The sequence below is a fragment of the Anser brachyrhynchus genome (genome assembly GCF_964034855.1).
Source record: "Anser brachyrhynchus genome assembly, chromosome: 10".
Lineage (NCBI taxonomy): Eukaryota > Metazoa > Chordata > Aves > Anseriformes > Anatidae > Anser > Anser brachyrhynchus.
The window spans coordinates 5,517,268-5,544,972 of NC_137705.1; the positions used below are offsets into that span (position 1 = coordinate 5,517,268).

The 27,705-nt window shown below is 41.0% G+C and overlaps 1 protein-coding gene across 14 annotated transcripts in view; it reads left to right on the plus strand.

The window, feature by feature from the left end:
• Positions 1-27,306, plus strand: part of EOGT (EGF domain specific O-linked N-acetylglucosamine transferase) — a 36,423-nt gene extending 9,117 nt beyond the window's left edge. Inside the window, exons 10-24 of one of the 14 annotated variants that reach the window (XR_013955687.1) lie at positions 1,402-1,494; positions 2,350-2,421; positions 2,951-3,037; positions 4,186-4,254; positions 5,360-5,421; positions 7,088-7,207; positions 8,095-8,197; positions 8,553-8,678; positions 11,792-11,845; positions 12,345-12,742; positions 14,058-16,226; positions 16,444-18,838; positions 19,541-20,179; positions 25,107-25,170; positions 25,428-27,306. Coding sequence is in view for 4 of the 14 variants with exons in the window: in XM_080606463.1 (XP_080462589.1) it covers positions 1,402-1,494; positions 2,350-2,421; positions 2,951-3,037; positions 4,186-4,254; positions 5,360-5,421; positions 7,088-7,207; positions 8,095-8,197; positions 8,553-8,678; positions 11,792-11,812 (753 nt within the window). In the remaining 10 variants the exon portion in view is untranslated. The other 13 variants (XR_013955688.1, XR_013955689.1, XR_013955686.1 and 10 more) reach the window with 13 other exon arrangements.
• Positions 27,307-27,705: the final 399 nt, after the last annotated feature.

The window sequence follows — 27,705 nt, forward strand, 5'->3', positions numbered from 1 at the left end:
TTTTTCTTATATTGCATTGTTGAATCAAATAACTCTTTCAAATGTACCATTCTCAAAGTAAGTACTGCCACGGCACTATCATTTTAAATGAGTCTTAACTGCTCGGTCTGCTTGAGTTCGTCACCATGGACAACCAGATGATGGCACCAACTAACTGCTGATGAGCTGTTCTATGCTGATGGAAAGATAGACTTGATCTTATTATTCATTCTCTTTTTTTTCCTTGAAGTAATTAGATTTGGGCATACTTTCTAGCTACTGTAGAATCAGTGCACTGTTCTTATTAAACAGTAATGCCCTCAGATGTAGGTTAAACAAAGCAGAAAATGAGTAGAAAACCTACTGGGTGTTGATCTGCAGACTGTTTCTGCAAATGCAGAAAGCAATGTTTATAAAGCACTTCTAAGGTGAGCAGATAGGGTTAGAGAGACGTACTTTCAGCATGGAAGATCAGTTCTCTGGAAGTGCAATTCTTCCAATACAGACTACCAGAAAGCAGTGTGGATTGTAAAATTGAAAGGCAGAAGGAGGGGAAGGAAGCACCTCTTCAAGTGAAGGAAATCTGACACCCTTTAGATTATTTTGCATTTTAGGAGATGTCCCCTTTCTTCTGCAGTTATTTATAGTCTCATTTTCAAACTTCTTGTGAATATTTCCATGTAACTTTCCAAGCAGGCTGAACCAGCTCTAAAGCTGTAAGGAAGCTTTAAGCAAGAATCATATTTAATTGCATTCAGAGACTTAGCCCTCAGATGTTTAGGAAGTATTGCAGATCTGAAGGCCCCCAGTTCTAGGACTGAAGGGCCAATCTCATAGGGAGTAGCTGGTTCTTAAAAAGTTCTGCAGAGCACTGTTGCTAAAGGGAAGTTTTATAGTGCTCCGTAGAGAAACTTCTTGGCAGCTTGTCAAACTAATGCAAAGCATAGTTTACTGGTTGCTTCTTCCACTAAATCACATCATTGCCTTCAGTTTAAGATACACGTGCAACATGCAAGTGACGATCCCAAACAGGTGGTTTTTTAGTCTCAGGAGTCGGGTTTGTGCCCTCCCTCCATTTCTGTTGCTTACATTTAATCTGTGTTCTGTTGCCTCTGGGATAGGCAGTAGGTATTCTTGCTCCTAACTCACAGATTCTAATCTGCTGCTGAAGATTTTGTCTAGATTGCTGATTTATAGAACTGTTGTAATAAAAATCAACTACCTGCCAGACAATTTGGGTTAACTGCCATTGTAAACACAGCAGTAATGTCTGCTTTCCATCCTAGGCTGTCTTAGGTCCTACGGTGGTGATGATGTGCTATTAAGTGTGTGTTTAAACCTGTATATAGAACTTGTAAGTCATGAAGGGAGTTGTATGCATTTATGTAATTGTTATGCTTCTGTTCTTCCTTCCCATCATAGAGCTCGTATGGCTATGGTGACCTGTTCAGTGAGACATGGAAGGCATTTACTGACTATGAAATAATACACCTGAAAACCTTTGACTCTAAAAGGGTATGGCATTTTACGTTTTGTTTTAATTTGTGGTGACTACATAGTAAATATGACTGCTTCTAACGCTGCTCCTGAATATAGGTGTTTCAGAGGAGAGAGTGAATACTTTATATGTGTGTTTATTTGTGTAATTTGAGTGTGTTACCTTGCCAATGAGGCAGAGTTGTAACCTAATTCTGAGGCATGTCTGCACTTTACATAGATAGACCTAACTTCTCTGTCTTCTGAGAAGTGATATTTATGTATTAGTTTCACTTCCACAGCACCCACTACTGCAGCTAAGGGTTCTTAAATTTTACTGTCTTTCTAAGTTTTCTGATTCCTGTTGATGTATATACCTTCCCATGCAACTGTTAGTGTACCTGCTACTTATCAAAAAACAAAACAAACAAAAAAAAAACAAACACAAAGTAACCTGAATCAACAACAAAAATTAAAAATAAATCCCATAAAACAAACACGCACAGAAAAACTAGTAATACATTTTTCTCTCACCAAAAACATATGAATTCATTCAGAGCTCATTTCAGTCTCTTAAATCTTTTAAACCCAGTCTTAACCTTACCCAGTTTTCTTCTGTTTAGTTCACGTTTGTTCTGTATTTTTGGTGTGTCTTTGCTTTGTTTGTTTTAAAACCTCTTCCCACACTTGTCTCTGTAGCATCTGAGCTGAGATCTCCTTTGGGATCAGGATTGCCTTTGTTCTATTCATTTGCACAGTCAAGGAAGTGAGGATGTTCTTGACAGGAGCACGTAATTGCTAGCTCATTATAAGCAGTGATCCCACTGAATGAGTATGGGATGTGCCAGCGGAAGGTAGCAGTGCAGTGTAACTTCTTGTGATCTTCCTTTGCAGGTATGCTTTAAAGAAGCAGTCTTCTCATTACTGCCTCGGATGCGGTATGGCTTGTTTTATAACACACCATTGGTGAGTCCTTTTTATCTTAGTGTTTACTGGATTTGTATATGACACTATAAAGTCTGAGTTAATGAATCTCTCAAATATCTGGCTGAGTTATCATGAAATGTACTGCATTGAAGGTCTCTAACTCCAAACGAAATGATCTTCCCTCAGTATTAAGATTTTAAAACTTACTTTAGCGAGTTGATAGTAAGTAGTTAGGTGCAATCCTCTATCTCATGGTTTATGAGATGTGTATTATAACTTCTTAACAGGAGGGCACTGTGAACTTACTGGTGTTTTTGCAGAGCACAAGAGCTTGTATGCTGACAGACTTTCCTAGAGGCATATTAGCTCATGTGTTTAGGGTATAACAGTGAGAGAGACGTGTATATTTTAAATGAAAGTGCCACTTGCGTTGCAGCAAATAGTGATGTGCTTAGTGCAGTGCCTGATACTAGGCTTTTGTTCCACAAGGATGGCAAAAGACTGATCCCAAAGAGATTTTTGTGAGAAAGATAACTTTTTGTAGTAACAATTGCTTTCTTAATTTCAGATCTCTGGCTGTCGTGGAACAGGCCTATTTAGAGCATTTTCTCAGCATGTGTTACACAGATTAAATATCACCCAAGAAGGACCCAAGGTATGATAAATGAGTGATAAAACTGTAATATGGAGCTGACAGCTCTTACTAGAGAAATAGAATCAGCTAGTTGGCATGGAGCTATCCTAGTGTGGAATAGGAGCACGTAATGCACTTTGTCCTTTCCTGTGATTCTTGGCATTTTCCAATAAGTCAGTCTGTTCTATAAAGAACTTCAGCAAACATTTGTGTATGTCTGTGGCAGCTGCCTTCATGTCCTCCTTCCATAGGACAGACTTTAGAACATCTTCCTTCCAACTCTAGGGTCTCCTCCCTGTCTCCTTTTTCTGAACTTAGGACTTTGTGTTCTTCCCAGTTAAGCAAGGCAGTGGTACATGATCTCTTCTGGAGCATGCTGATGAAATCCTACCTTCAGGTCCAGCAGAGGGGATCCCACAAAGCAATGCAGCAAGCTCGTTCTCTGCAGACGTGCTCTTTATCAGTCCTCGTAGCTATTGCTGAGCTCCAGTCAGAGGAGAAAATGATTGAGTCTGGTCCTACAGTTCCTCCCTGGTACCATCTGTCTGGCCATGAGCTTCTCTGTGAAAACTACCAGTGTGTACAACAAATTGTTGCAGTGGCTGCATTGATGGATACAGCAGTCCTGGGCTTCTTGAAGTATTTGCTAGAGGGTAGTCTACATATTATTGCTGAGGGGCACATATTCAAAGCACTGCACAGGCATTTAGTTACGATTCTCCTGCTGACACTAATGGGAGTCATGCAGTTAAATCTCTTTATTTCACTTGGAACATTTACTCCCATGAGTCCAATTTAATTTAAAGAGGTAAAAGGAGGAACTGTTATAGAAGTAAATTATTTTTTCCACGGATCTTGTGCACAAACACTCCTGAAAACTGCTTTCCCGCTTTCAAAACTTCTGTATGATCTGTAATACAAAGGCTCTTTTGTACTGAATAAAATAAAATGTTCTATTTTTTGTTCATAGTCAGACTTTCATGCAGTTTTTGACATTTTTAATCTGTTGGAAAATACAATGTGAATTTTGAGGTGGTTACATCATCTACTACATGAGGAGAGAACATACTCAGTTGCTCAAATAACTGCCAAAAGTAAATATGGAAGTTGTGTGTTTTTTTTAAGTGAGGTCTGCCTCATAGCTAACACTGCTGCTTCTTTCTTTTTAGGATGGGAAAATTCGAGTCACAATACTTGCGCGCAGTACAGATTACCGGAAAATATTAAACCAGAATGAGGTGCGGTCCTTTTTATTTTTAAAACAAATTAATCAAAGTCAATTTTGCTCATTGAATTGATTTTTTTTTTCAGGCACAGCCAAGACATCTGTCCACTAACAAATCTTGGACAAATACTTTCAGTGTTAATAATTTCTTCTAGTGTCTTGTATCCAGTTTCTGTACACCAGATACTGAACCTTGCTGCTCTTTTTCAATGGAAATCTACAGATGTAATATTAAAAGTATTTCCTCTTATCAAACAGATGCTGCACAGTTTCTAACAAAATTAAATGATTTTGCTCTCAGATAATTCTTTTGTTTCTAACATTCCAAATGTTGAAGGCTCTAACAAAACGCTTTGTATGCTTGCACATCAAAATACATAAGCAGTTGTATCTGAGAGTATGCATTCAAAACTCAATGAATTTTCATATTGAATCACTTTTTTTGAATCATACAGCTTCGTGAACTTATGGTGAAGCTTCTCTGGTGATAAAATGATATCAATTTTCTCTCTTCATTCCTATCTGTTAGTACCTGAGAAAAATGAATTGGCATTATTATGCCCAACTTATTTAAGGGAGAAACAGGCTTGTTTGGTGCAATAGTTCGGTGGCAAGCCAGGGCTCAGATCACTAGACTTGTGCATTATCTGCTAGACTGTCTACAGTGCCTGCCTACGCTGCTATATGCAGTGTATTTTCTGATAATAAGCGCATAACACAAAAGAGAGAAGTTAATATTTTGGAAATATGTTTTGGAAATCCAACCCAAAGTGTCACATCTTCCTGCCATTCCCAGCAAAACTGCTACTAGTCTGTGTGGTTTGGGAATTGGGCCCTGGAGCACACAGAAGTCAACCATAGTCTCTGGGAGAGTTCAGCAGATCCAAGTCCCCTCTGCAGTGGCTGCTCTTCCAGGAGTAATGTAGGTGTCCTAGATGGAAATGTACAAAAGCAGGGGAACATCTCCTTTATGTGACAGTGACAGTACATTCTGTCTTCCTAATTGTAATTCATTGGTGAGGAGGTGGAGCTATGAAACAGTCAGGAATGCAGGGAAAGAATTAATTGAAGCAGAATACCAAATCACTGTCCTTTTTTTTTTCTTTCCCCCTCCTTAGCTTGTGAATGCTTTGAAAACAGTATCAACGTTGGAGGTCAAAGTGGTAGACTACAAATACAAGTACGTATGTTGATAGAGAAACCTAGTGTGGTTACATGCTGTTGGTGGGTGGTGAAAGCTGTTTTCAAGCAAAGGTATACATGCTCCAATGTCTAACCTTTGCATTATCCAAGACCTGGCAAGAAAGGATGAATGTTCCTGAGGGAGTGGTGGGTGAGCAAGTTAAGCACTCCTATCCTATGATGCAATACTAAGAATGAATAGCTAGAGTTAGTAAGCTCAGGTTAAAACTGGAATGAGCTAGTTTTGAAATCATTTTTTCTGTTTCTTCCTCTCTCCCCAAAACAGCTGTGTTACCACCACCCTTATGTGTTTGCTAATGCTCTTCGGCAACTGTTGGTCAATAGGGATTTCTCGTGTAGGATGCTAGCATCTTATTTTATATGACTTTTAAGCTGAGTTATCATTCATTACTAAATTCTTTGCTGCTCTGGTGGCCCCGAAGACACCACGAGGTCAGTTTGTGGTGCCCAGATGTGCTAGGCACTGTGCCAGGAAGAAATGGTTTGAAGAAGTTGTTCCCAAGTGGTGTATTCCTGTGCCAGATGGCAGCAGCTCGCATGTAGTCAACGGTGTTGTCATGGAGCATGCGGAAACGGTGAGGAACTGAATCAGCAGTGCGAGATCAGTGCTTTGACCCAAGCAGAGACAGAAAGAGGAAGTCAGAAGTGGCTCATTTCCTCTGTCAGCAACAGCATTTGAGCAGGCTAATAATGTAGAAGGATGCCCTTGAGACAATATCTAGACCAACATATTCTTTGAAAGCATAACCAAGAGATGCTTCCACAATTCCTGTGCTTGTCTAAACCGTAGTACCATTCACTAGCAGATTTCCAAAGCTACCCTGCTGCATCACTCCAGTCATAGTTAAAGGGTTCCCTTGATGTTTGCCCTTATAGCACTTTAAGCAGTACACATTTTCTTGTTGCAGTTTAAGCCAGTTTGTTTCTATTGTCCTCAAAATGGTCAGAGAGGAAGTTGCTCTCTTCCTTTTAAATGTATGAACTGTTAGTATGCAAATGAAGCCTGTTGTGATTTCCCTTTTCAATTGTCTGCCTTACAGTTAAGTATCTTTTGTCCGTTTTTAATTTGTGTCCTCAGGGAACACCTGGTTATTTAGAGAGAATACTGTGTTTGGAGGTTACATTCAAAGGGTGGGAGAGAAGTGAGTTCCAGACAGGAGCTGAAAATGAATAAATGAATAAACCCAAGCCTCCTTACTTCTGCTTGATGCCCTATGTATAAGTTTGGCTTGGATATCTGCATCTTTGAGATGGAGTTGTACACTTTTACAGTCCGCTTAGTCCATTAAAAACAGTTTAGGTCCTTTGTCTTTTTTTGAAAGATGATGCAATATTTTCTGACGTTATTTAAAGCAAGTTAAAAAATACTTCCAAACTTACATGAACTTTAACTTAGTCTGTTCCAAAAATTTGATTTTATTGCTGTCGTTAATGTGAAGTTTTTGAAACCTGTCTGCATTTCTCCTAATTCCATGCTGAGTTATTGCTTGCTGAAGCATTTGTGATTCTTAGTATTGTTCCTTGAAAAATCAATTCTCTCTTTCAGTATTCCCTTAAGTTAATTTTGCGCTTTCTACATGTAACAAATTCTTGCTGAGATGGGTAGGCATGCCAGATCACTGTTTTTGTTGTGTTGTCTGCAGGGAACTTGAATTTTCAGAGCAATTGAGAATCACGCATAACTCTGATATATTCATTGGGATGCACGGAGCTGGACTTACCCATTTGCTCTTTCTACCAGATTGGGCTGTTGTTTTCGAACTGTAAGTCTATTTTTCTCTCTTCCCCCTGTTATATACACAACTGCTAACATCTGTTTATGTGTGTTAATGATGTACTCTCCACTGCCAGTATTTGACTATGAACGTTTCTCTTGCATTGTCCTCTAGATTTTATTTTTGGCAGTCTCTTCTGGGAATAGAAAGTAAGGAAGCTTTCATTATAAAAATATGGAGTAACTATCATACAGGCTCATCTTCGTAAGGTGCCATAGTATAAATAAAATGCAGCCTGGTCGACAATTGCTTGGGGGAAAACCTTCTTAAAGCCTCCCTGGTCAGGTTCTGCCAGGTGGGTCTGAGATATAATAGCATTTTGGTGATTTGTCTGATGATGTAAGATGCATGTCTAGGCTGTTAAAGATCGCTCTGAAGGTTGTGTGCTCCTTTCCATACTTGGGACATGAACACCACTTGTTAGCCAGGCTCAGCTGAGTGTCATCCCATCCTATCTAAATTTCTCCAGTAGTTTTGTTTTAAACATATTTTTGTTATGAAGCTGGCGTAGTTGGCGTTCTATAGAACTAAATGAAATGCAAAATGCTTGTCCAAAGAGCACTGAATTTCTCAGCCTGGGGAAATTCTGCTTAAAAGCCCTGCAATAGGGAAGGCTGCTTTTTACATGCCCAAGAGTTGGTACAGCTGGGCAGGGACATGTCTGATACACAGATGTCTCAGATTGCCTCCTTGACCACATCTTAAACACAGGTAGGTAGCCTTTGTTCTTCTTTCTAGTGAAGCAGAATTTGTCTGTGGTTTTGTTGCCTTGGAACTGGACAGCAAATGTTTGGACTTTGAAGTTCTTTTTCTGTTTCACCCTAGTCAACTTCTGCACGATCTGTAGGTAAATATGATCTTCTGCCTGTCCCTAGATACAACTGTGAAGATGAACGTTGTTACCTGGATCTGGCAAGGCTGAGAGGCATTCATTACATCACTTGGCGAAAAAGAAATAAAGTATTCCCTCAAGATCAGGTAATGGTAGCTAGCGGTGGAAGGGTGGGGATGTTCTTTCTACTGTAACTTTAGGAGTTTAAAGGCTAGCTTATTTTTACCCATCTGTGCTCTGAAATTTGAAATATGATTTTCATTCTTTAGACTAAATTAAATTCCGTGTTGTGATTAAGAAATCATTTGATATTAATGGCTGGGGTAAGAAGAAGAATTGAGTTAACCATTAATCCAAGCCATCCATTGCATGGTGTTTTGCAGTTACTTTGACTCTTTTGTCTCAGAGCAGACAGTGCTTTTTTTCTTTTTTTTTTAATAGAAGATGTATGGAATCTTTTTCTGTCTAAAAGGCCTTATTTTATTTATTTTATTTTTCTAGGGGCACCACCCAACACTGGGAGAACATCCAAAATTTACAAACTACTCTTTTGATGTGGAAGAATTCATGTACTTGGTGCTTCTGGCTGCAAATCATGTTTCACAGCATTCCAAGTGGCCATTTAGGGTAAAGCATGATGAATTCTAAATTAGACTGAAATACTATTTTTTAAATAATGCTCCATAAAATATTGTAACAACATAAAGCAAAATGCTGGTGTGAAAAAAGTAAACCTCTACGAGGGAAGTAACTCATTAATTTGTCAGACCACTTCAGGGCACCATACCTTACCTTTGTCATCTGTCTCTTTTTAATTCTGTGGATTTTCCGAATATAAAAATTATCAGAATATTTTTGGTTCCCCCCCCCATATTTTTACATTCCAGATTGTGAAATACTTGTTGTCTTTATACAAAGATATGTCCATCCATTTCATTTAAGAGTTTTTTTGGGAGAGGTTAGATGCTAATTTTGTTAAAAATGTATGCCTATTAATAGGTAAGGAAATGCTAGCGGATGAAAAGTGTTACAGATTAGTTTCTCATTGTAGCCTCTGTGGGAATGAAATAGGCCTGTCAGAGTTCCTCTTCTAAAGAAGCTGGATGCTTTTATGTAGTCCTATATCTGTAAGTAAAAATCTGAATAGGAATTGTCATCTTACTGTAAGGCACTGCCCAGTATGTCATTTAGAGTCAAGTTACGTGACACAGTAGTTCTAGGATGTCTGGTTAGCTCCTTTCTGTCACTGTTTGTCATTGCTGTGCTTGGCCATTTATTGTTTCTAGGTTAGAAGAGCTTCCTTTTGAAAAATAGTGGTTGTAAGAATTAGGTGGTTAAGGAAACTTTAATTTTTGTCGTTTAATACAACAGAAACTGCAGACAGCTATTTCAAGTTCAGAAACGTTTTCAAGGTAGAGAGCAGTGTTTCTGATGTTCTTGCATTTGAATATAAACTTTGACTTCTCCCTCATGTTTTAAATGCTAAAACAGAACAGATCTGCTCAGTAGGTTTAGTCAATCTTCTCTCTCAAAGCAAATAAATCTTTTGCTAAGTCAATACTTACAAACTTCAGGTAATCTGGATATTTCCTACATTTCACATAAAACAGCACTTCTGCAAGGGAAAACCTGAGCAAATTGGAATAAAACCTCATCTTTTTGAGGATGCTAATGGGAATGGATTTTTTTTAATGACAAATGATAAGATATGGGGTGTATTTCAGCTGCAGCTGGAAGGAAATGAAATCATGAGGAACTTTGTTTTTGGAATTGCTAAAATCTGGATCTATTAATATTTTTCTTTTTCTAAAAAAAAAAAAAGTTGAAGAGTCAGTCTAGAAAACTTTGGAAAATCCTTCCCCAGTCAGTAGCATAGTTCACTGTTTTCAGTGAAGGAAATATTAAGCCAAAGTTGAGTTCTTTATAAAATTCCTGCAGTAGTACTGGGGGGGGAAGGCAGTCTGGGGGATGAAGTAGTAGTTTTGTATTCTTAAGTGGGGCCAGAAGGATGTGTGGAAGAATCATTTTCAGTGTGATTTTTTTTAAAAAAAATTAAAATTAAAAAATAAAAATTTCATTACACTATGGATTTTCTTTGAGACTGTATTCCCATGATAGACTTGCAGTATAATCATATAGTCTCAGTGGCTTGAAGCAAGGCATACATTTGTATGCAAAAGCAAGACAGTTACGGTAAATGTAAACACTCCACTGGTATAATTGTAGATATTATTGACCGCTGTTCCCTAACAGTCATAGGCAATTTCACAGAGTGTAGGTACGTTTACTGACCTGCCTATACTGGTAAAAATGAGTTACGGTAAGCCTAATTTTCATATAGATCTCTCATGACCTTAAGCAGTGCATAGGAAAAGCTAGATACAGCTGATACCCAAGGTATGTTGAGGTGTTTAGTGCAATTTTTAGTGTATTGTGTTACTGATGGATAAAACTTTTACATTAAAGAACATTGGAAGCAAAATTGCACTTCTTGATATGGGGGGAAAAGCCTTTAAGAAATACAATTTCCTGTATTTGTGTATTTTTAATCTTTTTAGGATTTTTAAAGAAATAAATGTATAAAACTTAAGTCAGTAAAATGTCTGAGGAGAGAAAAAAATGCAATAATTCAAAATAAAGACATTAAGTAAGAATTGTGCACAGATGTATTTGATAACTTTTCTAATAAAAGCTTTTTAATAAAAAAGTATAAAAACTTTTGGTCATAGTTTGTCAGATTTTGGAGGCAAGTGTTTTTAGATGCTGTTAGTTGCATAGAGTCATGTCGCTGTCTCTTCCTGCCATGACAACATGATGTTCTGAGGTCTGAACTGATACTCAATTATTTATATGGGAATCATTTGCAGATAGATCACGCTGTTGTATTTGCGCTGATGGGTTTGTTGCCAGGGGGTTTACAATTGTTTTGTGGAATGCGTTTGTGTATGTTTAACTTCCTGTGCTGCAGATGATGCTATTGAAGCCAGTGTGTGAGTACAAATGTGTTTGCATCTTTACAGAAGCAGCTAATGAGGAGCTTCGCTTTCATGCTATGCTAGGACTCACTAAAGCAAGTGGCCAACCATATGCCTGAATGTGTGCAGGAGGGGCTGTGGGGACTTAAACCAAAGGCAAAATATCCTGATAATGTTCACCTGTTCCAGCAAATTTGAGTGTAATGTCAACAGTCGATGGCCAACATATTCTTTAGCCTTTATGGCTTAGTATTACTGGGATGAAAATACTATTCTTGTTGACTAGCTTTACGAATAGTCACAAAATTATCTTGGCAGAAGAAAGCTTTTATTGGATGGATGGGATTTTGCTGATAAATCCTGAGAAAACTTGGACAACAGCAAAGATGTGGCATGGGTGACTTTCTTAAAGAGGTTCTGGGCCATCTCGCTCTGCCAGCAAATTGGAATTGGAGGGAATCTGGGCGACTTTGAGCCACTTGTTCTTTAGGCAAGGTATAGTTTTGGATTATATTTTCCTAACAGACTGCAGGAATTTTGTTCTTTCCTACTTTTTTTTGTCTGTAGTTCACTGATGTGTAGAGTCTGTTTTTAACTGGCACGTTGGCACTAGCATGATGAATTTAGCTTTGGCACTTAATGAATGCTGCCAATCCTGAATACTACCAGGATTGCCTGTGTTTCATGTACGGTGTAAACTGAGAGCTGGTTTTGAAATAAAAATTAACTTATGGATGCATGTGGTGTCTTTCCTTTTTGCTTCAGATATCTTCAAGATGTAGTTAAAACTTTTTCTTTGTGAAGTTCTGTGGAAGTCAGGTAAGTGTGAGAAATGATGTGGGAGGGGGAGGTGGTAAATCAGGATCATTAATCTTAAGAATACATGTGTAAATATTAAGGCAATACATTCTTAAAACAAATGAAATAATGAAACTTAATTTTTGCTGTTAATCTTACTGGCTATACGATTCGTGAGAAAACTGAGGGTTTAGATTATCTGATTTTTTTTTTAAGCAGGAGAGAAATTAAAGGAAATATTCTTGAGAGCTTTTTATCTACCTAAAACGGTGAAATATGAAGGGACAAATTTCTTGGATTCCAATATTGAAGAATTGTTTCAATTGGCTGTGTTTGCATTGAAGATGAGCTTTTACTTCTGCTCCTCTGAACATGCATTTCTTACGGATGTTTTTTTTTTTGTCTGAAACAAAATAACTGGTTCTAAATGCTCTTCTAGCTTTGGGCCCTGAAACAGCCAAAATAGTTTGGGTCTTCACATATTCCTACATGATTTCTCATCATCCTTCTTGTGTTTCAGTTCTTCATCTCAGACTCTGGGTATGAGGGCTCGAAGCCTGCAGCTACTGGAGCTGCGGATCTGCTCTGAATGGGAGCTGCTCCTGTCTACAGATGGCTTTTATCAGCTTGTGTGTGGGCTCCCTGTAACTTCAGCCAGAGTCAGCAGGCTTAGCAAAAGATGGAGTTTAAACTGTTTGCCAGAGACTCATTTTTTTTTCCTGTAGATAAAGACTGTGGTGTAAGGGATGACTGAGTTGGTCCTCTGGTGTGGTAGCACCTTGAAGCAGGCAGACAGGTTGCAGTGGCCTTTCTAGAAGAAACTAGAGCTGGAAGGAAATGACTGAGCCCATCACTTCAGAGACACACAACTCAAGGGAAGTGTGCGGAAACTCCATCAGAACAGAGTCCAGAATGAAGGTAGCAAAAGTGTTACTGTCATAAACTCCAAGGAGGTACAGGAGGGAGGGACAGGGGTTGGGGAAAGGAAAGGTCCTGAACTCCCCCAGGTCTGAAGCAGGAGAGGAGGGGAGCAGCATCCCCTGACCAGGTGGCGATTTGGGGAGAATGGCCAGGCTGGAAACTGGGGGGTGACAAAGTTGAGCTGGAGGGAAGAGTTGGAAAGGGAAGTGGAGGTTGCCTATGTGGTGTATTGCCACAGCTTTACAGAGCTGACAGCATGTTCTCAAATACGTATTTTATAGGTTGCTTTCTTAAAAAGATAAAATATTTTTATAATACTTTAACTATTTCTGTTGTTACTGTTACCTTTTGACAACAAAATAAAGAGAAGTGTGTATTTTTTCCATCTATTTGTACTTGATTCTGTTTTAACTTCCTCTTGCTAACTTTCAATGGCCAATAAAGGAAGAATAGAAGCAGCAAAAAAAAAAAGACACTTATTGAAAATAAAAATACTTGAAATCGGTTGAATAAGTGTAAATTACAACATGGCATTAATTTCTTGTTTTTTTTTTTAATCAGATCTGCTTTTGGCCCATACTACTATACAAGTATTTGAAGGAGGATATAGTGCATAAAACTCTGAGTAGTGAGTGAGAAATCAATAGTCTAAGGGTTTGCTATACCATCCCTTAGAGTTCAGGTTTATTTTATTAGCTGCTTGTTGTGGCTTAACCCGGCCGGCAGCTAAGCACCACACAGCCCTCCACTCACCCTCCTCCTTCCCTGTCTGGGATGGGGGAGAGAAACGGGAAAACGAAACCTGTGGGTCGAGATAGACAGTTTATTAAGACAGAAATAATAATGATAATAGTACTACTACTACTAAGGTGTATGAAACAAGTGATGCACAATGCAATTGCTCACCACCCGCTGACCGATGCCCATCCCGTCCCTGAGCAGCCGACCCACCACCCTGGCTAGCCACCCCTATATATTGTTCAGCATGATGCCATAGGGGGTGGAACACCCCTTTGGCCAGTTTGGGTCAGTTGTCCTGGGACAGAGCGAGAAGCTGAAAAGTCCTTGGCCTAGTGTAAGCGCTACTCTGCAACAGTTAAAACATCAGTGTGTTATCAACACCCTTCTCATCCTAATCCAAAGCATAGCACCCTACCAGCTACTAGGAGGAAAATTAACTCTGTCCTAGCTGAAACCAGGACACTACTCAATATCACCAGTTCAGAACTTAAAATCTGCTTTTCTGGCAGTGTGTTCATGGTCAATAACCCAGCTGTACATTGTGTCTAACTCAAGCATTTTTCATTTTTAGGTCTTCTAGGCTTTTCAGAAGTGCACACGTGCGCTCAGTACAATGCTGTGAGATTACAACATTAACTAAGGTGCCTGCTCCTCTTCCTGGTGATCTTTGTCAACTGTAAAAGTCTTGCCTTGGACTGGACATCTGACTTCCAGTTATGGCAGAAAAGTATTTACTACATATTTTAGCAGAGTGCAGTAGGTGGCACTAGAGCCCTTTCAAATGTTGTCTTGGCTCTTCTAAGGGAATCTAATTTCAAATGCAAGGAGTCAGCTCACAGAGGAGGACAATAAAGCAATTGCTCCTGCAGGTGAGGATTTTGTTTTTCCCTCTTCCTGTTTGTGGAAGGAAATGCCTGGAAAAATTAATCTAGGGAGATTTTAGGTTTTAGTGTAGGATACTCGGATGCTGTAATATCAGAATATTTTTTGCAAGTTTTCTTTAAGCAACTTAGTTGGTGTTGGAAAAAAATAATTTTCAGTTGATCTTTTGTAGCAAAATTATATTTCTCATTTTCTTGTAAAAGAACACTTTGTTCCAAACTGTCACTTTTTAGCAGTTGACACAGTTCCTGTTCTGCTGCAAAGTCTTGAGTTTCATTTAAGCAATGGTATTACCTGGTCATGCGATGTCATGTGCCTTCCACAACCTAATTACTTCTCCCATTTAGTTCACAAGTGTATATCTATGGGTATGTTCACATGCACATACACATCTGGTGTCATTGAAAGTGCAGACCACTGACACTCAGAAAAAACAAACAAAAAAAAGAGAAGTGGGTTGGAGTTTTTATCTTATAAAAAAAACAAACACCAACAACAGTTACTCTGAGGACTTTGGATTTTACCAAAAAAAAAAAAAAAGTGAGCGTTACAGTTTACCCTGTTACCAAACTTATCCCGCGGTCAGTCACTTAAAATGGAATTGATTGACTTCTCTTTGCAGCTCTGAAAACCTTTTGAGCTGACCTGGGCTGCCTGGGGCAGGGATGAGATGCCCTGCATTGCCACTTGTCTCTGGTCAAAGCTGGTGGAGCTGATTTCTCTGCCTGCAGCCTGACCCACAGCTTTCAACAGCTCAGCAAAATAAAAATTGGCATTTGATGTTTGCATCCTGCAGATAATTATAATTCTCCTGGTGGTTATGTCTCGGGGGTGGGAACCCTCTCTGGCCCTTAGGTGTGCAGGAGGGCGGCTGAGGGGCGGTGAGGGTTGCTTGATGCTCGTCCTGCTCGGGGCTTTGCCAGGACACCAGACAGGAGGATGCATGAGCGGCGGTGATTGCGGTTGGACATCATTCATTACCCCATCAAGGACTCAGCACGTCAGTCAGTGAAAAGGCGTGTGTATTGAGCTGACAGCTCTGGATTGTTTCTTCACCAATTACCACGCCAAAGCCTTGATAGTGTAATGAAATATGCCTCCTACCTATCGCTTCATCTTTGTCAGGCTGACTGGCTGTTCTTAGTTTGTTATGACTGCAAGAACTTTAGCGGTGTCAGAAAAATAAGCAAGCTTGTCTCTGGTGTAAAGAGATCCGAACCTCAAACGCAGGGTGGGTGCTGTTAAATAAAGATGCCTCAGTCCAGATGGAAATGGGGATGGGGGGGGAAAAAAAACAAACACAAAACTCATTGACCAGCCGAGGCCTCAGCTCCCCTGTGGGACCCAATGGGGGATGAAAAATGTAAAATGTTTTTTTGCTAAACATCTTAGTAAATAAGTAAATATTTTTACTTTATTTTTTATATATTTTAAAAATATTTTATTACTAAGTACAAATACTTAGTAAAGTATTCAGCGTTTCTTATCATATATTTATTGTGGTCTAACATAGTCTAAACTTTCAGTCTCCCTTCTGCATACATGTTCTTTGCTAGCCCTTACTTCATTATTTGGGCAGCCTGGATTCTCCTTTACAAAGCTCCCTCCTCCCCAGTCACTGAAGATTACCAGATTGCTTGCATCTGTGCCAGGAGCTCTCCTGCAGGCAGCGGGCAGGGTGCTCACCTCCTTTGCCCTCTCGGTGAGGAGCAGAGGGTTTATAGTGAAAGGAATTGGGCAGCCAGGACTTAAGTACTCCAGCAAAGCACTCAAGTACATGCTGAAGTGATGATGAGCGTGGGTTGAAGTCCAGGAACTTTACTAAATAACAAAGTGAAGTGGAGTGGTGGCCCTGCAGGTAGGGTGGGGGGGGTGAGGCAGCCTGCTCTCAGTACGAGCTGGTGGATGGAAACCCCATTCCTGCTGGGACCTTGGAGTCCCAGCGCTCCCTGTCCTGCAGCGGCGGCCGAATCCATGTGGGTGAAATGCAGGGGTTTGACTTGGTGGAGGCACACGTGGAACACCGAGTATTTCCCGTGTTAAACCTAATCACGAAGCTGGTTAAATCTCAACAGGGAAAACTGCAGCTGAAGAATGCATCTGCGCACTTTGAAGTCTGAGCGATGCCTGGATTCGAATTCCTGCGAGTGATCCATTTGAATCGATGCCACGCGTGCCATCCCTCTTGTGCGTAACATCGGTAAGGCAGGGCTGCCACAGGGCGTGGGGAGTGCAGCAGCGTCCTGCTTGTTCTCGGCACTACTTTCCATAATGAAAGAAAACTGTGATTATTTCAATACAGAATATTAAAACATTTCTTTATTTTTATTTTTTAAAAAGCTAAGTAATTAAGAGGAACACATACTCCAATCCTCCTCCAATTGCCCTTGGTTGCAAAACTCTCTTGGTTTTTAACTACTTGGTGTTTTTAACATTCAACCCAAAGAAAAAAAATTTGGGAATATTAAGCTTCTTAATGCATGCTTCAAAGAAAACACTTCTGAATGGTATGTAATAAATCAATCATTACTTAATAACCATAATGTTTTCCTTTTGAGTCAGGAGCTCTTGAGTAAGATGAGGATTAAAAAAAAAAATAAAAATTGACAGCTCTCAGGTCATTTAACGTAAATTGTGTTTTATTGATCAGATTTGAAAGCATTTAATATTAGCTTCATGCAATGACATCAATTGAGGATGCTGTTGTCACTTCGGAAGCAAGAGCTGAAATGCAAGCCCCGTCCGTGGCAGAAGCTCGATCTCCCCAGAAGGGACTTAGCTGAGGACATCTCATGTCCCACTGACAGTACTCAGCTAAAAATTTCTGCCTGACATTTTGCAAACCTTAAACAATTTTGCTGATTTCTAGAGCTTTCTGTGTCTAGTCCCCTCCTGATAAAACAATGTTTACTTGCTCTTGTATTTACTTTCTAACAACTCTCCAATATCATATTTACACAGCCGATACTCTTCTGCCGGCAGGTATTTTAATAGAGCAGTTTGTTAAAGCAGCTTTCACAAGGATACAGGTAGTGCTGCACGAGAGCATTGCTGTACAGCAAGGTTTCTCCTGAATGCAAGAAGAGTGATTTTCTTACCAAATTTTGTCTAGGGGCATCTAAAAGAAGAGGGACAAAAAGCATGCAGCTGCAGATCCTTGTCCAAATCCATCTGTGGGTGAAAACCTGTTGGAGAGCAGGTTGATGAAAGTACAGCCTGTTCCTTGCAGCTTTGCTGTCCTACAGCTTATCTGTCTGTCCCTTCTTAAAATTCCTGTTAAAACCTTTTTGGCTTTCTCCCTCTGAAGGCAGTTGCATATGTATCTCTAGTAATTCTCCTACTTGTCTCCACTTAACCAGACCTGGACCACTTCTTTTTTTGTGCAGCACTTCGCCTTTGCTGCGGGTCTGAGATGACAAATGGGGCTGGCCGTGGGTACGCTGAGTGAAGCCCCAGCCCTGCTGAAATCCACAGCTCACCTATCCAGGGGCTTCAGTGGTGCTCAGACCGCATCAGAGGTGGGGCTGGTGTCATTTCCCACAGTGACGCTTCTCCTGTTAGCTGCTCTTCCAGCCAGCACGTCACGGAGGAAAGTTTTAGCAGAGCTCTTGCAGGCAACTCCATCTCATTTATTCTTTGTCACTACTAGTTATTGTTGGAAGTGGTTTCCAATGAAGTAAAGTACTTATGTATACACAAGAGTAGGGCTGCATCAGCGTTTCTTTGTTTTTAATTCTGTGTGTCTGGTCATGAAGTTGCCTGACCCTCTGGAGTTTTTCTGGCTTTTCTCTGGTATTTGACGCTTATTGTTTATGTGCTTTTCTAGCTCATTAAATCATTAAGCATCAGTAGTGATGCAGGCCTTTGATCCTCTTGAAAATTAACTGGTTATGCCCAGCTCCTTACCAGTTCTCGAGCTGTGGCAGTACTTAATCTCTCTCTCCTGGATACTTCAGGTCATCCACAGACCTTTGCCAGGATCTTTCTAAAGACCATACAATTCGTAGGTGAGTTTCCCTTATTATTTTGCAGATCAGCTTGCAGAGAGATGCAGTTTTCCTCTACAGAAACATATTGCTCACCATGATGTGTGTAACTTTCAACTAGCTCTTAAAATAATCAACATTTTCTGCAATGAAAAAAGTCACGGCTGGTTTATAATTCCACACCTCTCTTCTGCCAGAAATGCCTGTGTATCCCCAATGACAAATCCAAGATTTGACTATTTTCATTGACAAGACTACTTGATTCCTATCCCTATTCCCACATTTTTTAGTGTGATCCCTTCCTATGGAAGGTAAACTGCATCACTGCAATGTCCTTGGCCCCTAAAACCAAAAGGTTTACCACTAAACTTTTGTCCCTTGGAGATGGAGCCTCTGTCCCTGGTCGGAGCCTTTCCAAAAGCTGGCTGTGAGTTGCTAAGAGACAGCTCGTCACTGCGGCAGGGCAGTAATCAGCTGCAGGCAGGTAATTAAAGTCACTACTGCTTTATTATTAACTCTTCGTAGATTTAATAAAACAAAAACCCAAACAACTTTTTGTCTGCCTACCCTCAAGCGAATAGCACAACACTCCTGGTCCATCTACATCCATTAGGTGCTGTCTGTGATTTTTTTCCTTCCTTCGGAGACTTGGCTCCCAGGGGCTCTTTCAAGTGCTCTCGCCATGACCTAACCCTCCTCCGCTGAATAATTCCTACCGAGACAACACGGTTTCCCCGCTGTGTTTTCCACGCTCCTGGGTTTCAGCAAGGCAAATAAATCAGGCTGTCTCCCATCACCAGGCAGCCTTGTTTGCTCAATTTTGCCGTTCCATTTCTTTATTGAATAAGCACGTATTTATGTATTTTGTGTCCTTTTTCTGCCTGCCCATTTTTATTGAACTTCTTTATTGGCCATACTGTTGGGCTTTTCTGACGGGGGTTTGGATCTCGGAATGCTGTTTCTTCAGACCAGCTGTCACTTCTGTCCTGACTTTTTCCCAGGAGATTTCTGTGCATCACTTGCATGTCTAGCTGTGCCTAATCGAAGTACCCCTCGCCTTCTCCGTGGCTTTTAGTTTCAATACCTTTGTACACTAAATCTTGCTGTTCCTCCTCCTCCTTCTCTTAAGCTAAGGTGACCCTCTTCTTAAATCTTTTTTTTTTTTTCCTTTTTTTTTTTTCCCCAGTAATAGAGAAACAGCCTCCAGCTGCGGACCTATGGGTTTCTTTTAACATCAGCGTGCCGTAGAGCCAAGGAGCGCTGCTCCCAGGGCAGCCCAGAGCTTTCCCAGAGCAAGTGTTTGGCAGCAGCCTGGTGAGTGATGCGCACGTGTTACCCGAGCGATGGGGATTGGATTTTGGCTGCTGTTATCCCCACCCAATGAGTCCAAACTTAAGGACAAGAGAGGAGGGGTTTTCTGCTGTTTCACCAGTTCGTGCCCCTGTGCTTTGGGGCTTTTTTTTTTTTTTCTTTCTTTTTCCCTCTCCCCTACAAGCTCCTCATTTCTCTCTGTAGGGGACTGGGGAGCTTTGGGGGATGTAGGAAAGCAGAAAAACTTTCCCCTAATTCTCCTGTTGCTGACTTCCAACTAAATCTGATGTAGGGTGATGCTGCATTTTTCAGGGCTGGAAGTTGGTGTCTGATGCAGGAGAGCTGGGACAGGAATGAGGTTTCTTGTCTTGCATGGCTACACCGAGGACTGTTATTTAGAGCTGTTATTTAGAGCCCTTCACCTCCACCCTAAGCACCTGTGGAGGCTTTATTCCTTAGCCCCTCAGAGGAATCACAAATGACAGAAAGAGCAGAAGATGTAATGACCCTTGAGGTAGGAGAAATTATTTACCAAACCATAGATAAGACAACTGTTATCTCCTCTATTGTGTTTCAGGGAACCAATCTATTGCAGATGTTGCCATAGCCATTCTGTTTAATTTAAAATTGTCCTGCATTCCCTATGTCTCAAATTCTTTCCTGTGAAACAAAATCCTTTCATAACCTAAATGCATCACAGGAGATGAGAAGGGCTGGTTTGTGGATGTATGTGGCCTTTCCAATGGAGCTTTATGTAATTGTTTTTTAAATAGAAATCCTTGCTGTATTTTTTTTTTGGTCTGGTTCATCCTGGTTTTGTCGGCTGCCATATGTTTTCTGACATATGCTCCCTGTCTAGCAATAAAAAGCTACCAAGACTAAGAAGGCTTCATTAATTTGTAACAGACAGAGTAAGAGCTCCTCTGATTTTACTGACTTTGAGAACTCAGTAGCAGATATAATATAATGCAGGGATTACAAAGGAGTTTTTACTGTTGGTTTCCTGGAATAATTTTCTTTGTGCATGGGTCTAAAGGGTAAGGATTAACAAAACTATTAGTAATCAGAGGCAATAGATGAGTCTGTTTACCTATAGCTTTTAGTCCCTCTCTCTTAAAAGGGCCAGTGACACTGGAGCAAAAAGACCTGCTGTTGTTTTAAAATTGACATAGTCCCTATTTCCAAAGAGCTGATACATTTTTTATTTTTTATTTTCCCACTGAAATGAGGCAGGGTTCCCAGTTTCACCTATGTACAAGGAAAACATTTTGTACTTGCAAGACAGTACAAGGCTGGTCATGTTTTTTAGATGTGCATTCAGAGGCAGGGCAGAGCAGTGAGTCAGGTATATGTGCCAGAGTGAGCTTTATTCGCCACTTACTAATCACTTTATGAACACTAATTTTTGTATTCCTTCTTCTGAGACAAGGTTTTGGAGGCACTTAAAGGATGTCATACACATGCAGCTGGAGATAGCTCTGGGGATTGATTTCACCCATAGCATTGTAGGTTTTATGGTGAAAGCCATGTTACGAGCAGAGCAGCCATTTACCTACTGCTCCTGAATTGCTCTTCCTGGGACCTGGTGGTCCTGCAGAAATTAGGGTGTTTTCTAGGAAATGATACAGCGCAGTGGTTGTCGGCCACACACTAATGGAGTGGCAATCAAAGCTGTCAATGAAAATGATCTACATGCAGTGGCTTGATTATCTATGTCCTGGGATACTTCTATGCTAAAGGATTTTTCAAGTTTTAATCAGTCTGCATTAACTGTGATGCTCTTGCAGTTGATCATGGAAAGAAAGCAACCGTTGATTGTACTAAAAGCATTAAGTGACCTCTGCTAATTAAAAGACAATGTCAATGCAGCTGAGCTGAGTGCCTGGGTCTTTAGCCTTTTAGATAAACATTAAATGAAAATCAAAGAGTTTGGAGGAAATAAATGTGGTAAAGGTAAGAGACTTGTTTGTGGAAGTAGCAGGTCATATTTCAGTACAGATTATGAAGTCCATTAATGATACTTAATATACCATACAGCAAGTAATTTGTCGAAAAAGACCAAGCTTCCTCCCCAGCTGCAAGATGTCTTCACTTACTTTCCCTTGACTGGGGCATTTTGCTCAGGAAAGCTTATGATGTAGTGAATCCAGTGTCTCTGTGTTGTCCATAAATAAACTAAGTGCGTTTCCTCACAAACGTGTGTCACCTTTTAAATGACCCAGACGTTCGGTGTTAAGTTCCGTGTTCAGTAATAATGTAGTCAGTGTCTACAAATGCGGTCTTACTTGCCTTTTTGCATTAATCTCAGTGTCTGGGAGAGAAAACAAAACAGGTGGAATGACTGCGTACAAGCACATCCCTCATTCCTTGGAGATTGTAGACAGTAAACAGGCTCTCCTGCTTTCTACATATATATTTATACATATATATATGTATACGCACATATATATACACACGCAGTATATATGTATGTGTATATACTGTGTGTGTATATATATATATAGATAGGATGAAATTCCTTTGGAAAGAGGAGCAATGGCATGGCATTGTGTATGAAATTGACTGGAGCTGCTCCCTACCGTTGTCCTCCAAGGAGTCATGGTGGCCAGAGAGCTGGTGAAGGAGATGCTGAAGCAGCCACAGGGAGTACAGTATAGTTTGTCTGGCTTGTGCCTTGTTCTTTGAATCCTTCCTCTGTAACATGAAACAGAAGGAAGGCTGATTGAACTATGTTTTTGCATGTGGAGGAAGTTAAATCACACGTGGGAATATTGAGAGGAACACAGTGGTTCCGACTGGTGTTTGAGCATGATATTGGCTCAGTGCATAAAGAAGCGCTTCACAGAGAGGAGAAGGGGAGGCGCCTGCTTCTCTTCAGATTAAAAGAAATGTTCCTGAAACCAAAGGTAATCTCTTCCCAGGCAGTTCGTAACCGAGCTTCACGGCTGCCAGCCTGTGTTTGATCACATTCAGCATCTCCAGCCGAGGGGGCTGGGGGGCTGGGGGTGTGCAGGCATCCAGCCGCGGCCTCGGTCTCCGTCAGACGCCCTCTCGAAAAGGTAGTTCGGGGCAGGAGATGCTTGAGCTCTTCTTCTGCCACTGCGGTGAAAGATCCAGGGTGAGATGGGCTGGGTCTCGGTGGTGCTGCTCATCTCTTGGCCAGGGAATGATGCTGGGATGAGCTCGTGAGCTGCAGGCCCGGCTGGGGCCTCTGCGCATCATTTCGGACTGGGGCATCCTGTCAGTCAGAGAGGGTGACAAGATGAGGGAGAGGTTTTACTAACAGAAAATGTTGACTTTTTTTTTTTCTTTGCCAAACATCTTACAAAAAACATTGTTCATCAGGAAACCTAAAAGGGAGGTTTTGATGCAAATATCCACTTTACAAAAGGCTTTTTTCCCCCAGCCTTCTTGGCAGTGAGAGGTTACATCCACATGCATGACACCCCAAGAACTACCTTGTAACTTTGGAAACAAGGTGCTTTGTCAGTTCTAGACACTGCATTTTGTGGTGTCAGCCTCCTCCCAGCCACGGCTGCTGGGCAGAGCTCTGGTCTCAGCAGTGGCTGACTTGTTTCTCTCTGGTGTTTTACAATGGGCTCTTATTTTCAGCGTTTTTAAGGCAGAGATGTGCACCTGAAGATATTTTAAAGCTATTTCTTTAAAAGGCTATAAAAATAAAATAAATACTTGGCATAGAGTTTCTTGGAGTGCATGATGAATATTTTAATAGTTAAAAATCTAGCCAGAGAGAAATTAAATGATTTAATGCTCTAAATAAATCTCTTTGTGGGTTTTAATGTGCAAGAATGGACAACAATGGCTGTAAAACCATTCCACAAATACTTAGATCTATGCCATAGTATACTTTGTATATGTTATATCCGTAGCCAGTAATGGTCTGTTATGTCTTTTCAGATGCTGAGGGAAGGTATTAAAACAATTTTTCTCCTCCAGCACTTTGCATAATAACCTTTAGGTTTTGAGCGGAGAGTTTAGACCTTTGGTCATGGTTGCAGAAATTCATCCTCAGCACCTTCGGTCTCGGTAACTCAGAGCTCTTGCATCCGTGTTTGGAAGTAGGAACTGGAGAGGGGAAACTTTTGGGGAGGCCAGGAGGGGAAGGAGGATCTGGGAGGGGATTGATCCCATACAGAGCAGCTCAGGCAGCACAAATTGTGGAGATCTCTCTTCTCACGTGACTGCTAAATATCTCGGGACTGTGATAACTTTCAGACTAAAATGGGTAGCAATTGGCTGCGTCACAGCCTAACATTTCCATGACATTCTCCCCCCCAACCCCCATATCTGGAAAAAGATTTTGTAATATCAGCTACAACACGGAGATGGAGCATTGCTTGAGGTGTTGCGCTGATTGAGCAGTGTAGCAGATAAGAAAGCCTCTGATATATTTGGTCAATTTAAAAAAAAGAGGTAGTCTGTACGACGTGTGTCTGAGTTCCATTTCCATAAAATAGTATCTTTTACATCAGCGAGAATCCTTCAGTATTAGATCCTGCTGTAAGGCTGCCTTACTGGCAAGTCTTTCTGCTAATCGAATTGTCTGTATTTTCTTGCTTGCTTTTATAGTAATTCCTGTTGCTAAATGTAGTGAATGCAGTTGATGGTGCCAGTGTAAATTATTAAAATTATACAGAGTAATAAAAATGTATTGTGTATAAAAAGATAAAAGCTCAAGTTGCACTGCCTTGCTCTGCAAGTTACTTTGGAAAATTATCTAGTATTTAAAATTTATACAAGCTATACATTAAATACTGTTGTTTGTTTGTCTTTGCATGTTTTCCAAAACAACACGTTTGAATGTTTTAATTTTTAGACTTTCAGTTTCTTTGAAGAAAATGGGGGGACATCCGCTAAATTTTTTGATTTTTTTTTTGAGAGGATCTTGAGTTGGATGCTCAAAAAAGTGTTGAAAATTATAAATCACTTCTGAAAATGTATGTGGGATGTTCATAGCAAGGAACACTGAAGAGACTTAACTGTATAAACTCCACTCTGTTAATTCATCACATCACTGCACAATGTTTGTTTTCTTTTTATTGAAACAGTAGAGGTTTTTTGGGAATCAATGAAATAAACTAAGCCTTTCACACCCACTGGCCCCTCAACCTCACAGTAATAAAACAAACTTTTTGGGTTTTCCCCTTCTCGTAGCAGGCACTCAGGGAGCAGATATAGGAAGTGTCATGAAAGTTGAAGAGAAACACAAAACAGCACAGATGTAAGGTTGGTCTTATAAGGAGAAAAAAAAAAAGAAGAGCACAGTGCATAATCTCAGCCCTCGCTAGAGAAGATGTGGTGAAATGTTGACTCTAATTGCCATGGGACATAGATTAGCAGATGGTCCCATGGATAGACTGCTCTCCATGTCTATAAATAGCATAAGCTAATTTATGCAAGATCTTTCTTTTCTTTTATAGGCATCTCCCAACATGTCGCTGTCTTTCTGGCAAGGAAGTGCCCGGCACTGGAGCTAGAATACAGGTCTTGTGTAAAGCCCTGGCATCATGTGATTATGTTACAGCAAAAAACCATCTGATCAAGTGACTCGTGATTGAAAAGACAGCCAGTGACAGCCCGATCTGAATGCACCTTCATTTCAAAAATAACTATCGGGTATCTGCAAGTCAGCTGGAATAATAGCAGTGGGAAGCGGGGAAGGCAGCACGGCTCCGAGCGGGGTCAGGGAGCCTTCATACCGTTTCCAATCTCAGGCTGTCCGAGTGCTGTTTGCTTTGCAGATCTCGTCTGCCTTCAGTTTCCAGCTCCCCGCTGGAAGAGGCAAGCGGTCCTGCCGGAGCTGGTGGGAACCTTACACCTCTGTCTGCTTGCACCAAGGCTGAACGAAAGCTCTGGTGGGTGAGTTGCTGAAATGTTTTGGGCTGGTCGTAGGTACGGATCCTGCCCCCTTCAATGGGACCTGCCAGGCAGCCCGGCTGTGATGCTCCATCCCACCTCAGCAAACAGTGAAGCTCCTGCTGCTGTCAGCAGCAGCGAGATCGGGGCCCTGGTTTCTTTGTTTCTCAGGGTTCACCTCCATGACGCGTGGACCCCGGGTGCTGCAGCTGCCTGTCAGCTTCCCCTTATCTCCGGAGCACGTTGCCATCCCTGCCAGCTTTCCCCAGCCTCCCATTCAGCTCCTCTCTGTCAACAGCTCCTGCAATGGAAGCCTCACTTCTTGGTTCATATTTTTGGCCTCTTTGTCATTCAGGATGCCTCATGTCAGTAGGCTTGGCTACAAGTGTTACCTAGCAAGCAGGTATCAGATCCCCAGTGATATTTATGCTCTTTTTTGGTGCCATTTGTGCCTCGTCCAAAGAACTCTGAGAAAAGCCTCTCTCTGAGCAAGTGCAGCCATCGCTGTGCAATGTTTAGGGCTGTAAATCAGCTGAGTCAGAGCAGTATATGTCCAGCTCTGCCTTGCTATTACATCAAATTAAAGAAGTAAAATTAAATAAGGAATAAGCAAAGAATTTGCTAAGCTGCAAAGCAAGTACAGGGAGTTGGGGTTTTTACTTTTTATTTATTTTTTTATTCTTAGCACTTTCTTTTCCCAGCGTTAGCATAATATCCAGTAGCCCCTGAAGAAGGCTGAGCCACCCCTTTGCTGACTCCCTGGACAGGGAAGTGAAAACGTAACAGGGAAGACTTGATGCCATCTCAAGCCTAATGCCAATCAAAACCAGCCACCAGAAACATGCGTTGGAAGATCAAGGCCCAGGTTCTGCTCCGTGCTAAATCTAAACCCTGCTTGGGTCACTTGGGATATTCTGGATTTGCCTACACATAATTTAGAGCAGATTTTGGACCCTGCTCGTGAGCATTATGCCTTTCCCTACAGGAAGCAAGATTGCTTCTGACCTTACTTAAACTAAGCAGCTTTAATCGTTGTGTATGGAAACACCAAGACTGGGCTGGGGGCTGGGGGCGCAGCCATGAGAATCCTATAATCTTTGGTTAAGTTGTAATGAAATTGTCCAGGATGAGAAGGAAACAGATGGATTCTGATTAATTTCTCACAAGTGTAGACCTCAGCATCCGATGTAACATATGTGGTGAACAAATGTCACTCATGCCTCCAAAGTGCAGAAAATATCACTATTGTCAGGATATATTCATTGGCATATTGGCTGCTGAACTCCCAAGGGTATAAGGATGCTGTGCATTATGTTTAGTGCTGAATTAAATATTCAGAGGCAGAGATACCTAACCTGTCCCTGTATGCCTCACTGGTTATCACAGTTGAACTTAATGAATTGAAAGAGGGAGGGGAAGGGAGATCTCCCCCCTCCTTTGTAAAGCGTTATTTACTGGGGAAGAAATATCAAGATGGCTTGCTATTTCTGCTTTACAGCGTTCACTTGGCTGGCAATAGAGGCTGAGTTAGGGAAAATAATGCAGCTTTGAGCTGTAAATGAGCAACTACACTACTTTGATCTCGTACTGATAGAAATCAGAGCCCGGCTTTGTGTTTGTGGAGTCGCTCTGGTTTTTGTCACTTCTATAATCTATTTCATGTAATTGCATATTTAAAAGAAATGAAGTTCATTTATTGATTGCCACTGCATTGTTTGAGGCAGGTAAACATAAGAGGCCAGAGCTACTTGCTCTCGTCTCTGTGTAGGCTTAGGAAGTCGAAGGAGCTCTGCATGCGAGTAAAGCGAGGCCCCATCTGCGCTGAGGAAAGATATTCATTACAGCTGACTTGTCCTGTTAGAATTACTGCCCCAGACTGTTTCTCGAAAAAGGATGTCACTAAGATATCTATTAGAGTATTTCATCGCCACACTTGGGCACCGAATATTGAGCAGGGGGGCTCCTGCTTAGCCCAGGCTCTGCCCCTGGAAAAGGCTTCCCCCTTTCCGTCCACCTCCCTGCAAAACCAAGGAACATGTACGTTGGTGTCTTCCCTTCTAAAAATGAACTCCTCATTAGAAAAATAGTGAAAAACAGGTACTTTGCTCTCTGTTTCGCTGTATGTTAAAATTATATCCATCTTAATTTGTACGTTTCCCTCTT